Here is a 14,693-nt window from a genome sequence, read left to right as displayed (position 1 = left end):
CCAGCCTTGTTGTCAAGCTTCATTGGACTTTAAGACTCTGACATTTCCCCACACTATTGCTTGGCAAAAGTGTGTGTTTCGGTCAAGTGGATTAAAACTTTGAACTCTAATATCATCTATTGGACAATACATTTTTGGACTATATTTGACCTCAATTGAAAGGTCTGCTCCTGAACTATATTCTTCACTTGTTTTTATTGCTTTTTTTTGTGGGTAAACAGTTTATTAATGAAACGTTACATAACAAAACAGCAAATTATCGCAAATATAGTCAGATAACAATCATTTTGAAATGTACATGCATATCTACATTAGTCAACCAGCCTGCCAATTCTAACACAGTACATATTATTATATGTTACTCAAAACATATAGAACTGCTCTTTCCACATGTCATCCACCACTCTCAATCCAGGTTTCTATTCATTTTTATTTTTTTTTTAGAAATTAAATATAAGAGTTTACCCTAACATTCAAACAAAACAAAAACATACAACGTATTACACACAACAAGCCCTGCATGCACCCAAAACCCCTATCCCACATAAAATAAAACCCCTTCCCCACACCCGTGCACCCTTCACCATGACTTCCAACCCTGAAGCACTATGAAGCCTTTAAGCCAATTTATATATCCTTGTTAATAGTAACCCTAAATTCCTAATGGAACTCCTCTATGTTACTGACTCCTTATTCAGATATGCTATGGCCAGCTTCCATGTTTCTAAAAAGTCCTCATTACTTTTGTTCTTCCTATTGTTGGTAAGTTTGGCCATTAGCATATATTCCCGCATTCTTTCTCTCCAATCCTTTTTAGTTAAACCTTTTTCCCCTTTCCAGTCTTTGGCTATGGTCAATCTTGCTGCCGCAAAGCTATATTGGTATATTTCTTGGTCCTTTTGGTTATTGTTTTCTCTATGTAGACCTAATAGACACAATCCTGGGCTTTTTAAAATCTTATTATGTAGCATTTTATTAGTCTCTTTAATTACCTTGTCCCAAAATGCCTGTATGGTCATACACGTCCACCACATGTGGATGAATGTCCCTTTCTGTTTCCTACACCTCCAGCAAATACCTTGTTGTGATTTATCTATTTTTGCCAATGTTGCTGGGGTGATATAGCATTTATAAAACATTTTATATTGATTCTCCCTAATTGATCCAGATATTGTGAATTTGAATTCTTTGTTCCATAGGTACTCCCAGTTATCCAATTCTATTGGCCTACCTAGGTCCTTGGCCCAGGATATCATTACTGTCTTGACTGTATTATCCTCCATATTATAACTTAATATGTATTTGTATAATCTGGATATTAACCCTTTATTTCCCTTTTCCCATATTCTTTCCAGTTCTGATTTTTTAGTTGCGAAACCAACCCTCATATCTTTTTTATATCTTTCATGCAATTGGTGATATCGAAACCAATCATTAATCTCCAATTCTTCCCGCCCTTTTAATTTCCATTCTTCATTTTCTCTAATAAGGTATTCTTTATATGTTCTTAGAATCATAGAATCATAGAATAGTAGAGTTGGAAGAGACCACATGGGCCATCTAGTCCAACCCCCTGCTAAGAAGCAGGAAATCGCATTCAAAGCACCCCCGACAGATGGCCATCCAGCCTCTGCTTAAAAGCCTCCAAGGAAGGAGCCTCCACCACGGCCCCGGGGAGAGAGTTCCACTGTCGAACAGCTCTCACAGTGAGGAAGTTCTTCCTGATGTTCAGGTGGAATCTCCTTTCCTGTAGTTTGAAGCCATTGTTCCGTGTCCTAGTCTGCAGGGCAGCAGAAAACAAGCTTGCTCCCTCTTCCCTATGACTTCCCTTCACATATTTGTACATGGCTATCATGTCTCCTCTCAGCCTTCTCTTCTGCAGGCTAAACATGCCCAGCTCTTTAAGCCTCTCCTCATAGGGCTTGTTCTCCAGACCCTTAATCATTTTAGTCGCCCTCCTCTGGACGCTTTCCAGCTTGTCAACATCTCCCTTCAACTGTGGTGCCCAAAATTGGACACAGTATTCCAGGTGTGGTCTGACCAAGGCAGAATAGAGGGGGAGCATAACTTCCCTGGATCTAGACGCTATTCCCCTATTGATGCAGGCCAGAATCCCATTGGCTTTTTTAGCAGCCAAATGTCTAATAGTCCCCCTCTAATTATATGTTTATTAAAGTCTTTATTTAATTTGTCTCCATCGTACCATACATATGCATGCCAGCCGAATCTTAATTCATATCCTTCCATATCCTTTTTATTGCTTTTAAATATTTCCTTAATAAAGATATTAGATAGAGATTGGCCTCTGTGTATGGTTATTGGTGCCCAGCAGCCAGCGGTCTGACAAAAGTAGAGTCTCGCTTATCCAACGTAAACGGGCTGGCAGAACGTTGGATAAGCGAATATGTTGGATAATAAGGAGAGATCAAGGAAACTCCTATTAAACATTAAATTAGGTTATGATTTTACAAATTAAGCACCACAACATTATGTTATACAACAAATTTGACAGAAAAAGTAGTTCAATACACAGTAATGCTATTTTGTAATTACTGTATTTACGAATTTAGCACCAAAATATCACGATGTATTGAAAACATTGACTACAAAAATGCATTGGATAATCCAGAACGTTGGATAAGCGAGTGTTGGATAAGTAAGACTCTACTGTATCTATAATTCTAGATCTATATCTAACTCTGCATTGTTTATATATGCATTGAATGTTTTCCTGCTACAATGTTGGCAGCTGGCCTAAGTCCCCATGGTGAGATAGGGTGGGATCCAAATGAAGTTGTTTATTATTATTATTATTATTATTATTATTATTATTATTATTAGGTTATTGTTGATATATTATTGTTTTTTTTGCCCCTACTTTTCCATTTATAGAGCTAGTTTATTGTTTTTCTTTAAAATATGGTAAATATTAAAAAAAATTAACATACTGATGCCTCGATTAATGTAATTTTATTGGTATCTATTTTTATTTTGAAATTTACCAGTAGCTGCTGCATTTCCCACCCTTGGCTTATACTCGAGTCAATAAGTTATCCTATTTTTTGTGGTAAAATTAGGTGCCTCGGCTTATATTCAGGTCGGCCTATACTTGAGTACATACTGTAGTTTTTCCATTGGGAAATCTCAGTTCAAGATGACAATGGGCAATTTTTTTTTCATTTTTGCTCTCTTATAACTGTCACTCTATTCAGGATAATGTACAGATTCTTGATGATGTTGTTGTTGAAGTCATGGAATATCCATGTTTGCAATGTACTGTGTGTGTACTGGCAGTTTTTTGTCCACAAGTACCCAAAGTATGAACTCATTCCTGAATATCACAAATATATGCTATTTGTGTTTTTAAGATGCATTCAATAAACCGGATTTGCAATAAATTAAATCAAAAGTTTGGAATTATTGTTTTAATATTGTTGTTAATGTTAGATAATAAAAATCCAGAATGTTTAAAATATTTCTTGTAAACTTTCAGAACTCTATGCGAGCTACAGTGGAGTTACATGAAGGCAAATGTGAAAGCTATCCATCAATTAAAGCCTTAGTCACTTTGGGTAAAGAAGACCTTTCAATAAAGGTAAATAGCATGCTAAGTAATATTTTAAGTTTTTAATAGTAAGCCTTAAAACAGTTTTGTATGTTAAAGGGAAGAAGAAAATTCAGCTCTTGGGAAGGCTTGATTTACAGAATGTGGTACAAAATTTCAGTCATTATCATGGGTGGAGCTAGACACATGGAAGTACATAAGATGGACTTGTATTAAGTCCTTCTTAACTAAGTCTATGGACTAAATCCAAGGTGAAATTTGTTTTATATGTTCCAGAGGCCTTCTCACCTGCTTTCTTTAGTTGTATAATCTTTTGCCTTCATTGAGAAAAGAGCAGATTTCAATCTCTGCCTTTGCTCTCTGTTTTTTGATTAAGTTATTTTTAGATGGTGTTACTTTTTAAAACGGCTTTCTGGTTTTCACTCTGGTTGCCATTTTAGAGATGAAAAATTGGTATTTTGATATGTTTGGGGAAGGAGCAGCCTGAGAGGAAGAATCCCCACCACATACACCCCCCCTTTTTTTTTTAGTTATACTGAACCATGTAGGTTGACTGTTGGAGTTTAAGAAAAACATTGATTCAAAAATGGCTTCTCTATTGAGCGAATATGTTTTCGTTTTTTCAATAATGTTTTATATGTTTCATGCTTATGTTTAAATTTGTGAAAAAGAGCTGTTTTTTGTGAAGGTGAAGGTATACAAAGGAAGTAAAGGGACTGGGAAAGAATTGAATAGCAGAGCATTTTAAATCATATTTCTCTTGACTCAAATTTTGTTTAGTGAAACCAGTAATGCACAATGCTGGGTTACTCCTTGCTGCTTAGAGAATGAGTTTTTAGAGTAAGTAACAGTACTACCTTGCAATTAGAATTGTGAGTATCATTCATATGTTATTATGGCTTTTTAAGTACTCCTCAAGTGAGCAGACACCCCTGAAATGGGCCATTTTGTTCATTTTTGCTCTCTGATATAATGAATGGAAGATCTAAGATTTGAAGAACATCTTCTCTCTTTTTTGAATTACAGGGTCTGGAACATTGTTCTGTAGATACACAATAAATTTGATAACCTCCAGTATGTGATATTGTGATATCCTCTGGAAACAGGCATTATTTGGTATTTATGAAAGCATTAAATAATTAAGGCTGTCCTCCTTATAGAGGGCAATTTTGTTTAATTTAAATGAAACTTTGATTTTATTCTATAGATAAGTGATAAAGGTGGTGGTGTGCCTCTGAGGAAAATAGACCGTCTTTTTAACTATATGTATTCAACGGCACCCAGGCCTAGTTTGGAACCATCAAGAGCTGTTCCTTTGGTAAGTTCTTTTAAGCAGGTTAAATGTTTTCCAATAAATGGCCTATTTTGTCTCCTTCATGACACAAAGGTTGTATTATACCAACCTAAGCCTTGAACAACCTTCATTAAAAGTGGATTAGAAACATTCACAGAACCTAAGACTACCAGTCACTACACTGTTCATGTTATTTTTGGTATTAGAGGCACTCTGCCTTTCATTGCCAGTTGCTAGGAAGAACAAGCAAAGAGGTACTGCAGCACTCATGATCTTTTTTGGGTTTCCCGTGAGTATTTGTTTGTCCACTGAACACAATACAAGAATTGAAAACCATCTTAGTCTGATCCAGCAGGATTCTTGTGTTCTTCTTTTTTATTATCAATGACAAGACTGTGAAGGAAGGTCATTGATAATTGACCTTCCTTCACAGGAAGGTCAATACACACATTGATAAAATCAATGTTATAGCATCAATTTCATTCAAAAGCCTTCATGTTTCTTCCTTCAGTGCCGCAGCCCCAAGTCAATAAGAGAAACTCTCTGATCAAAATCAATAATTTGTCTATTTCAGCCATCAAAATGTATTCCTTTTTTGTGGGGAGATCTGTAGATTTTAATTTTTAAGCATACAACTTTCTTGCAGCTAATGTCATATAATGAATCACTCTGAACTTCAAACCCTTAAATTATTGGTTAGAGAACCCCAACAATTACAACATTTCTGGCTTCATTAGCATCCTTATTTTAAGGATACCTTGCATCACCCTCTGGATCATCTTCCAGTATCTCTTAGCCTTAGCATATGTTCACCATATTGGAGAGAATAATAATTTTTCTCACATTTTCAGCATATATTTTTGGCCCCATTATACACCTTATAAATGCCACTTATTTTTAAAAGAAGTTTTATTTGTTAGCTATGAATAAATACTACCATATATATTCGAGTATAAGCTGACCCGAATATAAACCGAGGCACCAAATTTTACCACCAAAAAAAACTCGAGTATAAGCCGAGGATGGGAGATGCAGAAGCTACTGATAAATTTAAAAAATAAAAATAAAAAGAGATACCAATAAAATGTCATTAATTGAGGCATCAGTAGGTTAAATGTTTTTGAATATTTACATAAAACTGTAATTTAAGATAAGAATCTGTCCAACTCTAATGAAATCATTATTCTAACCTTCTTCAATGCAGACGTGCTTACCAGTACATATCCTTTCAATAATAATAAATAGAGTAAAATAATAAATGTAATAATAGCAATAATGATATAGAAAAATAGTAAATGTAATAACGTAATAATAAATAGAGTAAAATAATAAATGTTATAACAACAATAGAATAAAATAATAAATGTGATAATAATAATAGTAATAGAGTAAAGTAATAAATATAATAATAAATAGGGTAAAATAAAAATGTAATAACAACAATGATAGAGTAAAACAAAAAATGTAATAATAATAGAGTAAAATAATAAATGTAATAACAATAATAATAAATAGGGTAAAATAATAAATGTAATAATAGAGTGAAGTAATAAATGTAATAACAATAATATTAAATAGGGCAAGCTAATAAATGTAATAATAACAGAAATAATAGAATAAAATAAATGTAATAATAACAACAATAATAGAATAAAATAATAAATGTAATAATAATAATTAATAATAATAAATAGAGCACGGTAATCCCCTCCCTCAGTCTCCCTTTCTGGGAACCCCAAAAAAACACAATGGGGCTCTAACTTTTCCTCAAAAGACAGAGGGAGAGAAAAGAGGGTAGCCAAGTTGTTTCGTAATGAATATGCTGTCTTGGGGCATGGTGGAGTCTCCTTCCCACTCTGGGTTTTTTTAAGCAGAGCCATCTGTCTAGGGTGCTTTGATTGTGTGTTTCTGAGTGACAGGAGGTATGACTGGATGGCTCTTCTCTCTGCTGACCTACAAGGCTGTTTTTCTCTGGGGAAAAGGACATTTGCAGAGACATCATCTTTGCCTCCAAGTCTGCTTCTGCCCTTGGGAAGGCAGCAGTGGCAACCCTTTATCCTTCTCTTCCACTCTCCCCTCCTCCCTCCCTCCCTCTTCAGGGCTCACTGAGCGCTCTCTCTCTCTCTTTCTCTTTCTCTCTCTCTCTGTTGGCACTTGCCTTTCTCTCCTCTCTTTCCCTGGGTTGCTATGCCAAGAGAGCAGCACAAGCACGCACCCTTTCCGCACAGCAAGCCAGCTAGAGAGAGAGAGAGGAGAGGAAGGCATGACCCTCTCCTCTCGGCATAAGGTCCAGCTGGGTGCGGAGAAGTGAGGGTCCTGGCGGAGTGAGGGTCCCACCAGGATCCTCACTCGAGTATAAGCCGAGGGAGGCTTTTTCAGCCTTTAAAAAGGGCTGAAAAACCTGGCTTATATTCGAGTATATACGGTACTTAAAATGTGTAGGCTGCATGAATTCAAGTCTCAACCCACATTCTTAGGACATGAAGAAGCCAGATCCCTGTTGCCTTTTGAATCATACTATGGGGGAACAAACATTTTCTTCTATTCTATTGCAAGTAGTGTATGTAGATATCTTTGCTTATTTGAAAGGCATCATCTTTTATCAAGACTATTTGGGAACATAGTTAGTATTCTATACATCCTTGCAATTCTTTTCTGTTGCCAAAATTGCAAGTCTTATTTCCTCTGCAACTTTCTTCTTTCTTTCATTGCTTCATGTTATCAACAATAATTGACCTAGCAGAGCAGACTAACTGAAGGATGCAGTTCCAGCTCTTGCTTTTTCACATCTCCTATGTTTAGAGACTGCTGTGAGTAACAATCCCCAGTAATAAACTACCATCAGACTCTCAGCACCACTGAGCAGTCACTGGGATATTGCAGCACTAACTGCGGCTGTGGAGACTCCTAAAAGACGATCACCTTGTTTGGGTGGCTTGTGGATCACTGTCAGCTTTGCTAATGTGACTGTATCTTTGGCAGTATAACAATATCCATATCCTTTTAAAACTACCGCAGTCATCATTTTGTTTCATTGGTGCACGTTGTCAGAAATGGTTTTGTGGAATGATTATCTTTGTCCCATATCTGAAACAATTTTTCTATAGCTTGAAAACCTTAAATATTTATTGACAGGCTCTAAAATCTGAAAGACAAAAATCACACATTTTAAAGTATTATTCAGTATATTTTTGTTGCAAAAATGTTCAACATTTTTCAAGAATCAAACTCAAAATGGTAAATCAAATTAGTGATACAATAACATGTTTAAACATTTCCCTTTGGATTTTAGAAAGGTTTTTGTTTGCTAACCTTTGGAATATTGTTCTGCTCAAAAGTAGAAGTCACCACTAGCTACTTCAGTGCCCCTTTCCCTTCTTCTGATCCTTAAGTAAATGTGTTATTTGAATGTATGCAATTGACTTTCTAATCCTCACATTATTGATTTCTTCTTTAGGCTGGATATGGATATGGCCTGCCAATCTCTCGTCTTTATGCTAGATATTTTCAAGGTGATCTCAAACTATACTCAATGGAAGGTGTGGGAACTGATGCTGTAATTTATTTGAAGGTAATACTTTGATTTCTTCATAAGGAAGATAAATCAGTAAAGCTGTTTTTCCTTTTCCTTTATGATTGTGAAAGTTTCATGACTGGTTAAAGGTTCAGGGCACGTGTTGATGCTTTAATGTTGTGTATTTGTATTAGACATCGTAAATAAAGATTTTATTTCACTTAATTTGTAGTATATTGTGTAACGTTAAGTATATTGTATAAGGCAAGATTGTATTTTGCTCCTTGATAAGCTCTTAGGTTGTAGTCTTAAAGGTTTATTTTTCCAGTTTCAATGAATCATTTCCTAGATAAGTGTTAGACTTTTGTTACTGAGTAAAGCACTATGTCTTTTTAGTAGCAAAGGTAATTTTTTTCTTTTATTTCCATAATTTTTCTAATTAATAGGAAGGTTAAAAAGATATTTTCATATGGAAGTAGCAGGATAACAAATTGTATCCTGTACAGTGGTACGTTGTGCATTTGAAACAAATTTGGAGGTTTAGCTAATGGATTCATACCAGACTGATGCTATACAGGACTAGGCTGCAATTTCAGATTTTAGATATGATACTTATACAGACCCATAGTAAGAGAATATAAACATATATGCATATGGCCAGTGGCTACAAAATTGTGTTATGAGAGTAAAGAGAAAGTGCCCGTGCAGATGGAGGACATAAACTCTTCAGCTGAGTAAATTTCTAGATCAAGTGTACTCATTGTTCATATGCTGTGGAAACCTGAAACATTTTCTTGTAATTTCTTTCTTTAGGCTCTTTCCAGTGAATCATTTGAAAGGTTACCCGTTTTTAATAAGTCAGCCTGGCGACATTACAAGACCACCCCAGAAGCTGATGACTGGAGCAACCCGAGCAGTGAACCCAGGGATGCATCCAAATATAAAGCAAATCGATAACTCGCCATTTTCTACTTTGGTGGGTGGCATACAGACAGAAGTCTGCTTCGTTCCAAAACTCAAAATCCCCTAATTTATCATAGCCAATTATTTCCCTTAGAAAGATCTTTTATGGGACTGAAATAGTGAGAATAGAGGGGACATTATAAGACCGCCATATGCATTTTTGGTGTGAATTATTGTAACTACTTTGCCAAAACATGCTTGGTTAGTTGAATCACACATGACAAAAGCAGTTGCACTGTGAATGCAGGAAGAATATACAATTGTATAGTAAAGGGGTACTATTTTTTTGATGGCCTATTTCTCATCCTAGGTAAATATCAACAAAACTGTTTTGACTCCTTTTTTGGCAGAAGTGTCTTACACAGCAATATAATATAAAAGACAAATTTAGTGTAGTTGAATATGTGCTTGGAAAATTCACAATGCTGCATTTTTATATTACACAGTGCAATTCATTACATTATAAACAAGCGAAACATCCAGGAACCACTATAGTAACTTTTCTTGATCTTGTCAACAATATCTGTATACATACTTTGAAAAGTATGTATTCTTTGAAAAGATCCTAAGGTTTAAATGTTAATTTCTTGATTGTTTTCACAATTCTAAAGGCTCTTTTCTTCAATGTTTCCTCTGCTTACTTGGAAAAACACAGAGACTTTCACTTTACAGTAATTACTTTTAAAAAGTTGAATTATGGTTTTGCAATATCTTCTAAACTAGATTTAATAAAAATAATAATAAATAAATTCTGATAAAGAAGAGAGTAGTAATCTAGATTTTGTAATTTATTACAAATTGTCATTGTTTTAGGAAACCACTGAAAATAGGGGCAAGCACTGATTTCATTTGGATTGGTAATTTCAAAACCAATTCATAGTAAAATGATGAAATATTTCACTGTAGGATCACACAAATTGTTAAATGAATGAGTGTAAACATCTGCAAGTTAGAAATATTTAAATTAAAAAGAACTGTCCAAAGCAATATTTCTTCCAAGAGACTGAAAACAGATTAGTTTTAGTCAACCACTTCCATGTCATGGCGTTAAAGAGAGCATCTTTTGGGAAGCAGTTCAGGAAGAGGCCTGATCCTCACAGGATCAAGACTAGAATGTGAGGTGAACATCAAAATCTATTCCTTGATGTCTCTGTAGTATATTTTTATCTATGTTATTTTGACAAGAAGAGTCCATGAACAAAAAAAATAATATTTAGATACAGTTGGGCCTGATAGATAAAGAAAAAAAACATGATTTAAATTTTCAAAAAGACCCTTTAAATGTTTGCATAACTTTTTATTCACATGCAGGAAAATGTCAAATTAGTTGCATCCTAATTCCACTTGATCTATCTCTTGAAAATCCCATTCTTGAAATCAGTTTGGTTTGCACATCTTTTTGTCAGTGGCTTTATTGCATGAAATTTCAGCCAGGTCTATGAATATTTGTGGTGTTAGCAGCTCTTTGTTTTTGAGCAGTGAATTCAACTTTTACATTCAGAAAAAAATGAAACATCATACATGAAATCTATGTATATTTCTGATGACTCATGATATAAGTAGAAGAAACAGATTTGGGATGATGGTTAGATTTCAAAAAGGTCTGCATATAAGAACAGTGGAGCAGCTGTGATCAACCTCTTGAACTCCTAGTCAACTGTGAAGAGCCTGTTTCTCTTAGTGGGGTGACGTATAATAGCTCTTGAATCTATTAGATGAGATTTTTCTTTAGTAATATGGTGGTCATTTATTTGTTTTTAATTGGGAAGGGACATGAATGGAAAAAGGAGATACATTTACACTGTTTTCATTCTGTTTCTTGGTATGGGTTTCATAAGGTTTGTACTGCCACAGTTTGATGTCCATAGGATGTAGTTCAAACCATACCACCTTGCCTAACTATGGTATTATAAATCAGTTTCATAGTTGTAACTTTCTGACTATAAATCCCAGTGTGTCTTTGATATAGATTTTATTGTGTGGAACATCTCTGATCATATTTTCTGCAAAGCAGTTTGTAGCCAACCTAGGCAGGGGATGATGTTCTCTGTCTTTTCTTTTACTGATTATGAAAAACCTATATTGGAAACTTGTAGCTTAGAGCAAAAGAACAACAGGAATAAAGGCCATTTAAAGATTTCACCTCTGCTGTTTGATAAAAAAAAATACCTCCCCCATTTACTTTTCACCTCACTCCTTATTGTTTCCTTCAAGGCAAAAATATATGTTTGGCAGATGGCCAGTCAGAGAAGAAGGATGTCTCTCTTGCTTTCCCATGGTTGGTTTATATATTTTTTAAAAGATAACACTCCTTTTATTTATTTTTAATTACTTGATTTCAAAGGGACGTCAAGAGTAACATTCTTATCTTGCTCTTGTACATCTTTCCAAAAGGGTCAGGTAATTTTCAAACCATAAACTGTTAATAATACTGTAATACTTAACATATACATACCACACTTTTAAGTAATCATTTTCCCATTTAGTTCAGTACACATTGTGACAATGTTGTCACAGTAACTTAAGCCATAGTTTGCACCATTCTTGTTACCACTTTGTCCTTATCCCTGGCAAGCTAGACAGAGCTATATGAAAGTGGTAATTAGGAAGCAAACCATTTCTATAAAATCTGTAAATAATACACATTCATCATTTATTGCCCTTGGATCCCATATGATTGGATCATTCTTATTCTCGTGTTGTTGGATAGACATTTGCAAAAGGTGGTGCCTGAAGCCCATGTTGGTCTGCAAGACCTCTCTGTTTGTCCTATCAATGCTCAGTCCTCTTCAAAGAGAATGCTAGCATCTGACTCCATGCCCTGGTATACTGCTGTTGATGCAGATAGGACTGGGTCATTAGTTCTGTTAATCAGCACAGAGATAAGAAATAAAGCATATTTGAGGATGTAATTATTCTCAAATATGATCAAAAATAGAAAAGCAGAAAAATAGTTTCATTTGATCAACTGCAAGTGCAAAAATGAAGCTCTTTGGTATTTTTACACTTCTAATTTTGATTTAAGGGTTACTAAAGAGCAAAAGGCAAAGGCACACTAATTTTTAAAGGTTTTTTTAAAGAAACGTGTTCTTTGACACCATTTGCATGGATATACTATCTCCTGAGTTATTTGTGAAATAGCAAAGAAGAATTTGGTAGCCACTTCGAAATGAAGCCTAGCCTCAGGTGTGTAAAATGTAATGCCACTGGAATATATACTTACAAATAACTCATGACAACTCATTATGGTTACTTTTAATACGGAAGATAAATATTGTGGGCATTTTATTGCTCGTAGCAGAATGATTAAGACTGCCTTAAACCTGAAAGTGTATTCCTACAGTTAGTTGAGCAATAAACTGGGTTTTCTCCTCCAGTTTCTTCACTCATCACAGTATGCAGTTCCCTTTAGGATGCCTGTTTTGTTTTGTTTTTTAATCTTTTGTATTTAATGCATGCCATTTGCTTTAAAAATTTAAAATCGAATATAGTGTTCTTGAAATGTATTGAGTCGTCACTGTGTTCCCACAGAAGAATGAGATGAGTTAACATTGAATAGCCTCAGTTTCAGCAGTAATCTCAGAGGCCAATCCTTGCCTTTTGGAGTAAGTATTCCTCCTTCCTCCTGCCACTACCAGATTTGCAATGGGGATTGGAGATTTCTTCCTCTTATTTGGCTGTGAAGAGCTTGTTTGTATTCATGCAAGATTACTGGGCCACTCATTCAATACCAGTGCTAGAAATTGAATGTTACAGTATATCTCCACCTTCCTCCTAAAGCGACAGGGAAGGATGAAGACAGTTGAGTTCTTCTAGAATTCCTTTCAGCCCCAAATTAGACTAGGGTTATTTGTAGGGGCATAAAGTTATCTATCTCTGCCTACAGTCCTTTCTCCCCAACTGTGGCCCTCTGAGTCCATTCATTGCACAAAAATTGCCCATACTCTGTTCTGTTTCTCATATGTCCTTTTCTGGGAGGCTTTTCAGGGGCAGATACAGATTTGGGTGCACCATGCAGTTCCTTTGCTGAATTTAAGGATTTGTTATCAAAATCCTGAGCAAAGCTTTTACTGAAGGGTGGTAAATCAAATATACCTGGCAGCAAGTATGCTTGCTTCAGTGTAACTGAAACAAATATTTTCTGCATGGGAGAGAATGCCTGCCCCAAAACATCAGGATGTTAAGGGTTTTCTTTATAAGGCAACTATCAAACTCAGTTCCAAAGAGGAGCAGTCTGCTACAGGATTCCCACAAATCCATGGTGTCAGTCAGCAGTATTATTTTGATTCTTCTGCATAGAGAGTGGCAATTTTAGTGCCAAACTTTGGCTGGGAGAAGGGAAGCTGACATCAACAGATGCTATCCTTCTAGAAACATCATGCCCTGCCCCATATGATTTAAGAGCGGAGGACCTCAAGGTATCTCAGAGCTCTTTGCATCACTGCCTTCTCAGTTGAAATGTTGCCAAGTGTTTGATTATAGGTTGTCTATTCCAATAGCTAGGACTTTTATGAATAACCACTGAATTCTGGAGTAAGCCTATCAACCTAAGGGGACATTTGTATAATTTCCTTGTAAAGTCAGTTGAGCATTGCTACATACAATATCCATTTAAATTTTTAGTAAAAGTGTTCTAGTTTTATTAAAACCAGACTCAGAAAACAATTTGCTGCATAGTCATTCGGACAGGATGGTTTGGAAACCTGGTAGCAGTGGCATAATATGAATAAAAGCGTAGCAGTTGCATATACACTGCTTGCAAACAGCCCTAGATTCAGTCCTTGGCATTTTCCATTTACGGTATCACAGGTAGAGTAGGGAAAAAATCCTCAGCTTCTGTGGTCATGACAAACGAGTGCTGATTGGAGTAGATAATACTGAGCTAGATGGACCAATGTTCTGACTTTGTACAAGGGAAGTTCACGTGAACTTATGTGGAACGAATACAAATGAGAACAGAATTGACTTTTTAAGGTGTTCCAAACAGATTAAGTTCTTAGTATCTTCCTGTAAAATGTGTTAGAATTGCAATTCTATCCTTATTATTATTTTGATGTAATCACTGCTTACCTGTTTTCTCTTTTCACTGTGCAATAAAAAAAAAACCCTGAGGATATCATCAGTCACTTCTGTCTGGTGTTTTGTTACAGCAATATGTTGATTTACTTTGAAGAAAGTCTAATAGAAATAGGATTTCCATATTCATGGTTAGAGTGGTTGGTGCTATTCCTGGCAACTAGATGGGCAACATAATCAGATTGTTACATGATTTCACCCTACATATCTGACATTTTTGTCTACATTCCTCAGACAAAAATGCAATATTTAAACAGAACGGCTGCTGCTAGTTACATGAC

General features: G+C 35.5%; 1 protein-coding gene across 1 annotated transcript in view; it reads left to right on the top strand.

Annotated features, from left to right (window-relative positions):
- pdk3 (pyruvate dehydrogenase kinase 3) overlaps positions 1-14,462 on the top strand; it is an 80,996-nt gene extending 66,534 nt beyond the window's left edge. The window contains exons 8-11 of the mRNA XM_003218846.4: positions 3,494-3,595; positions 4,773-4,883; positions 8,317-8,430; positions 9,187-14,462. Of these exons, the coding sequence (XP_003218894.1) occupies positions 3,494-3,595; positions 4,773-4,883; positions 8,317-8,430; positions 9,187-9,330 (471 nt within the window). The 3' untranslated portion in view covers positions 9,331-14,462. The remainder of the gene's footprint in view (positions 1-3,493; positions 3,596-4,772; positions 4,884-8,316; positions 8,431-9,186) is intronic.
- Positions 14,463-14,693: the final 231 nt, after the last annotated feature.

The sequence above is a fragment of the Anolis carolinensis genome, chromosome 3 (genome assembly GCF_035594765.1).
Source record: "Anolis carolinensis isolate JA03-04 chromosome 3, rAnoCar3.1.pri, whole genome shotgun sequence".
NCBI classification, from domain to species: domain Eukaryota; kingdom Metazoa; phylum Chordata; class Lepidosauria; order Squamata; family Dactyloidae; genus Anolis; species Anolis carolinensis.
The sequence above is the reverse complement of the archived record's forward strand: the minus strand, read 5'-3'. Positions and strand labels throughout refer to the sequence as shown.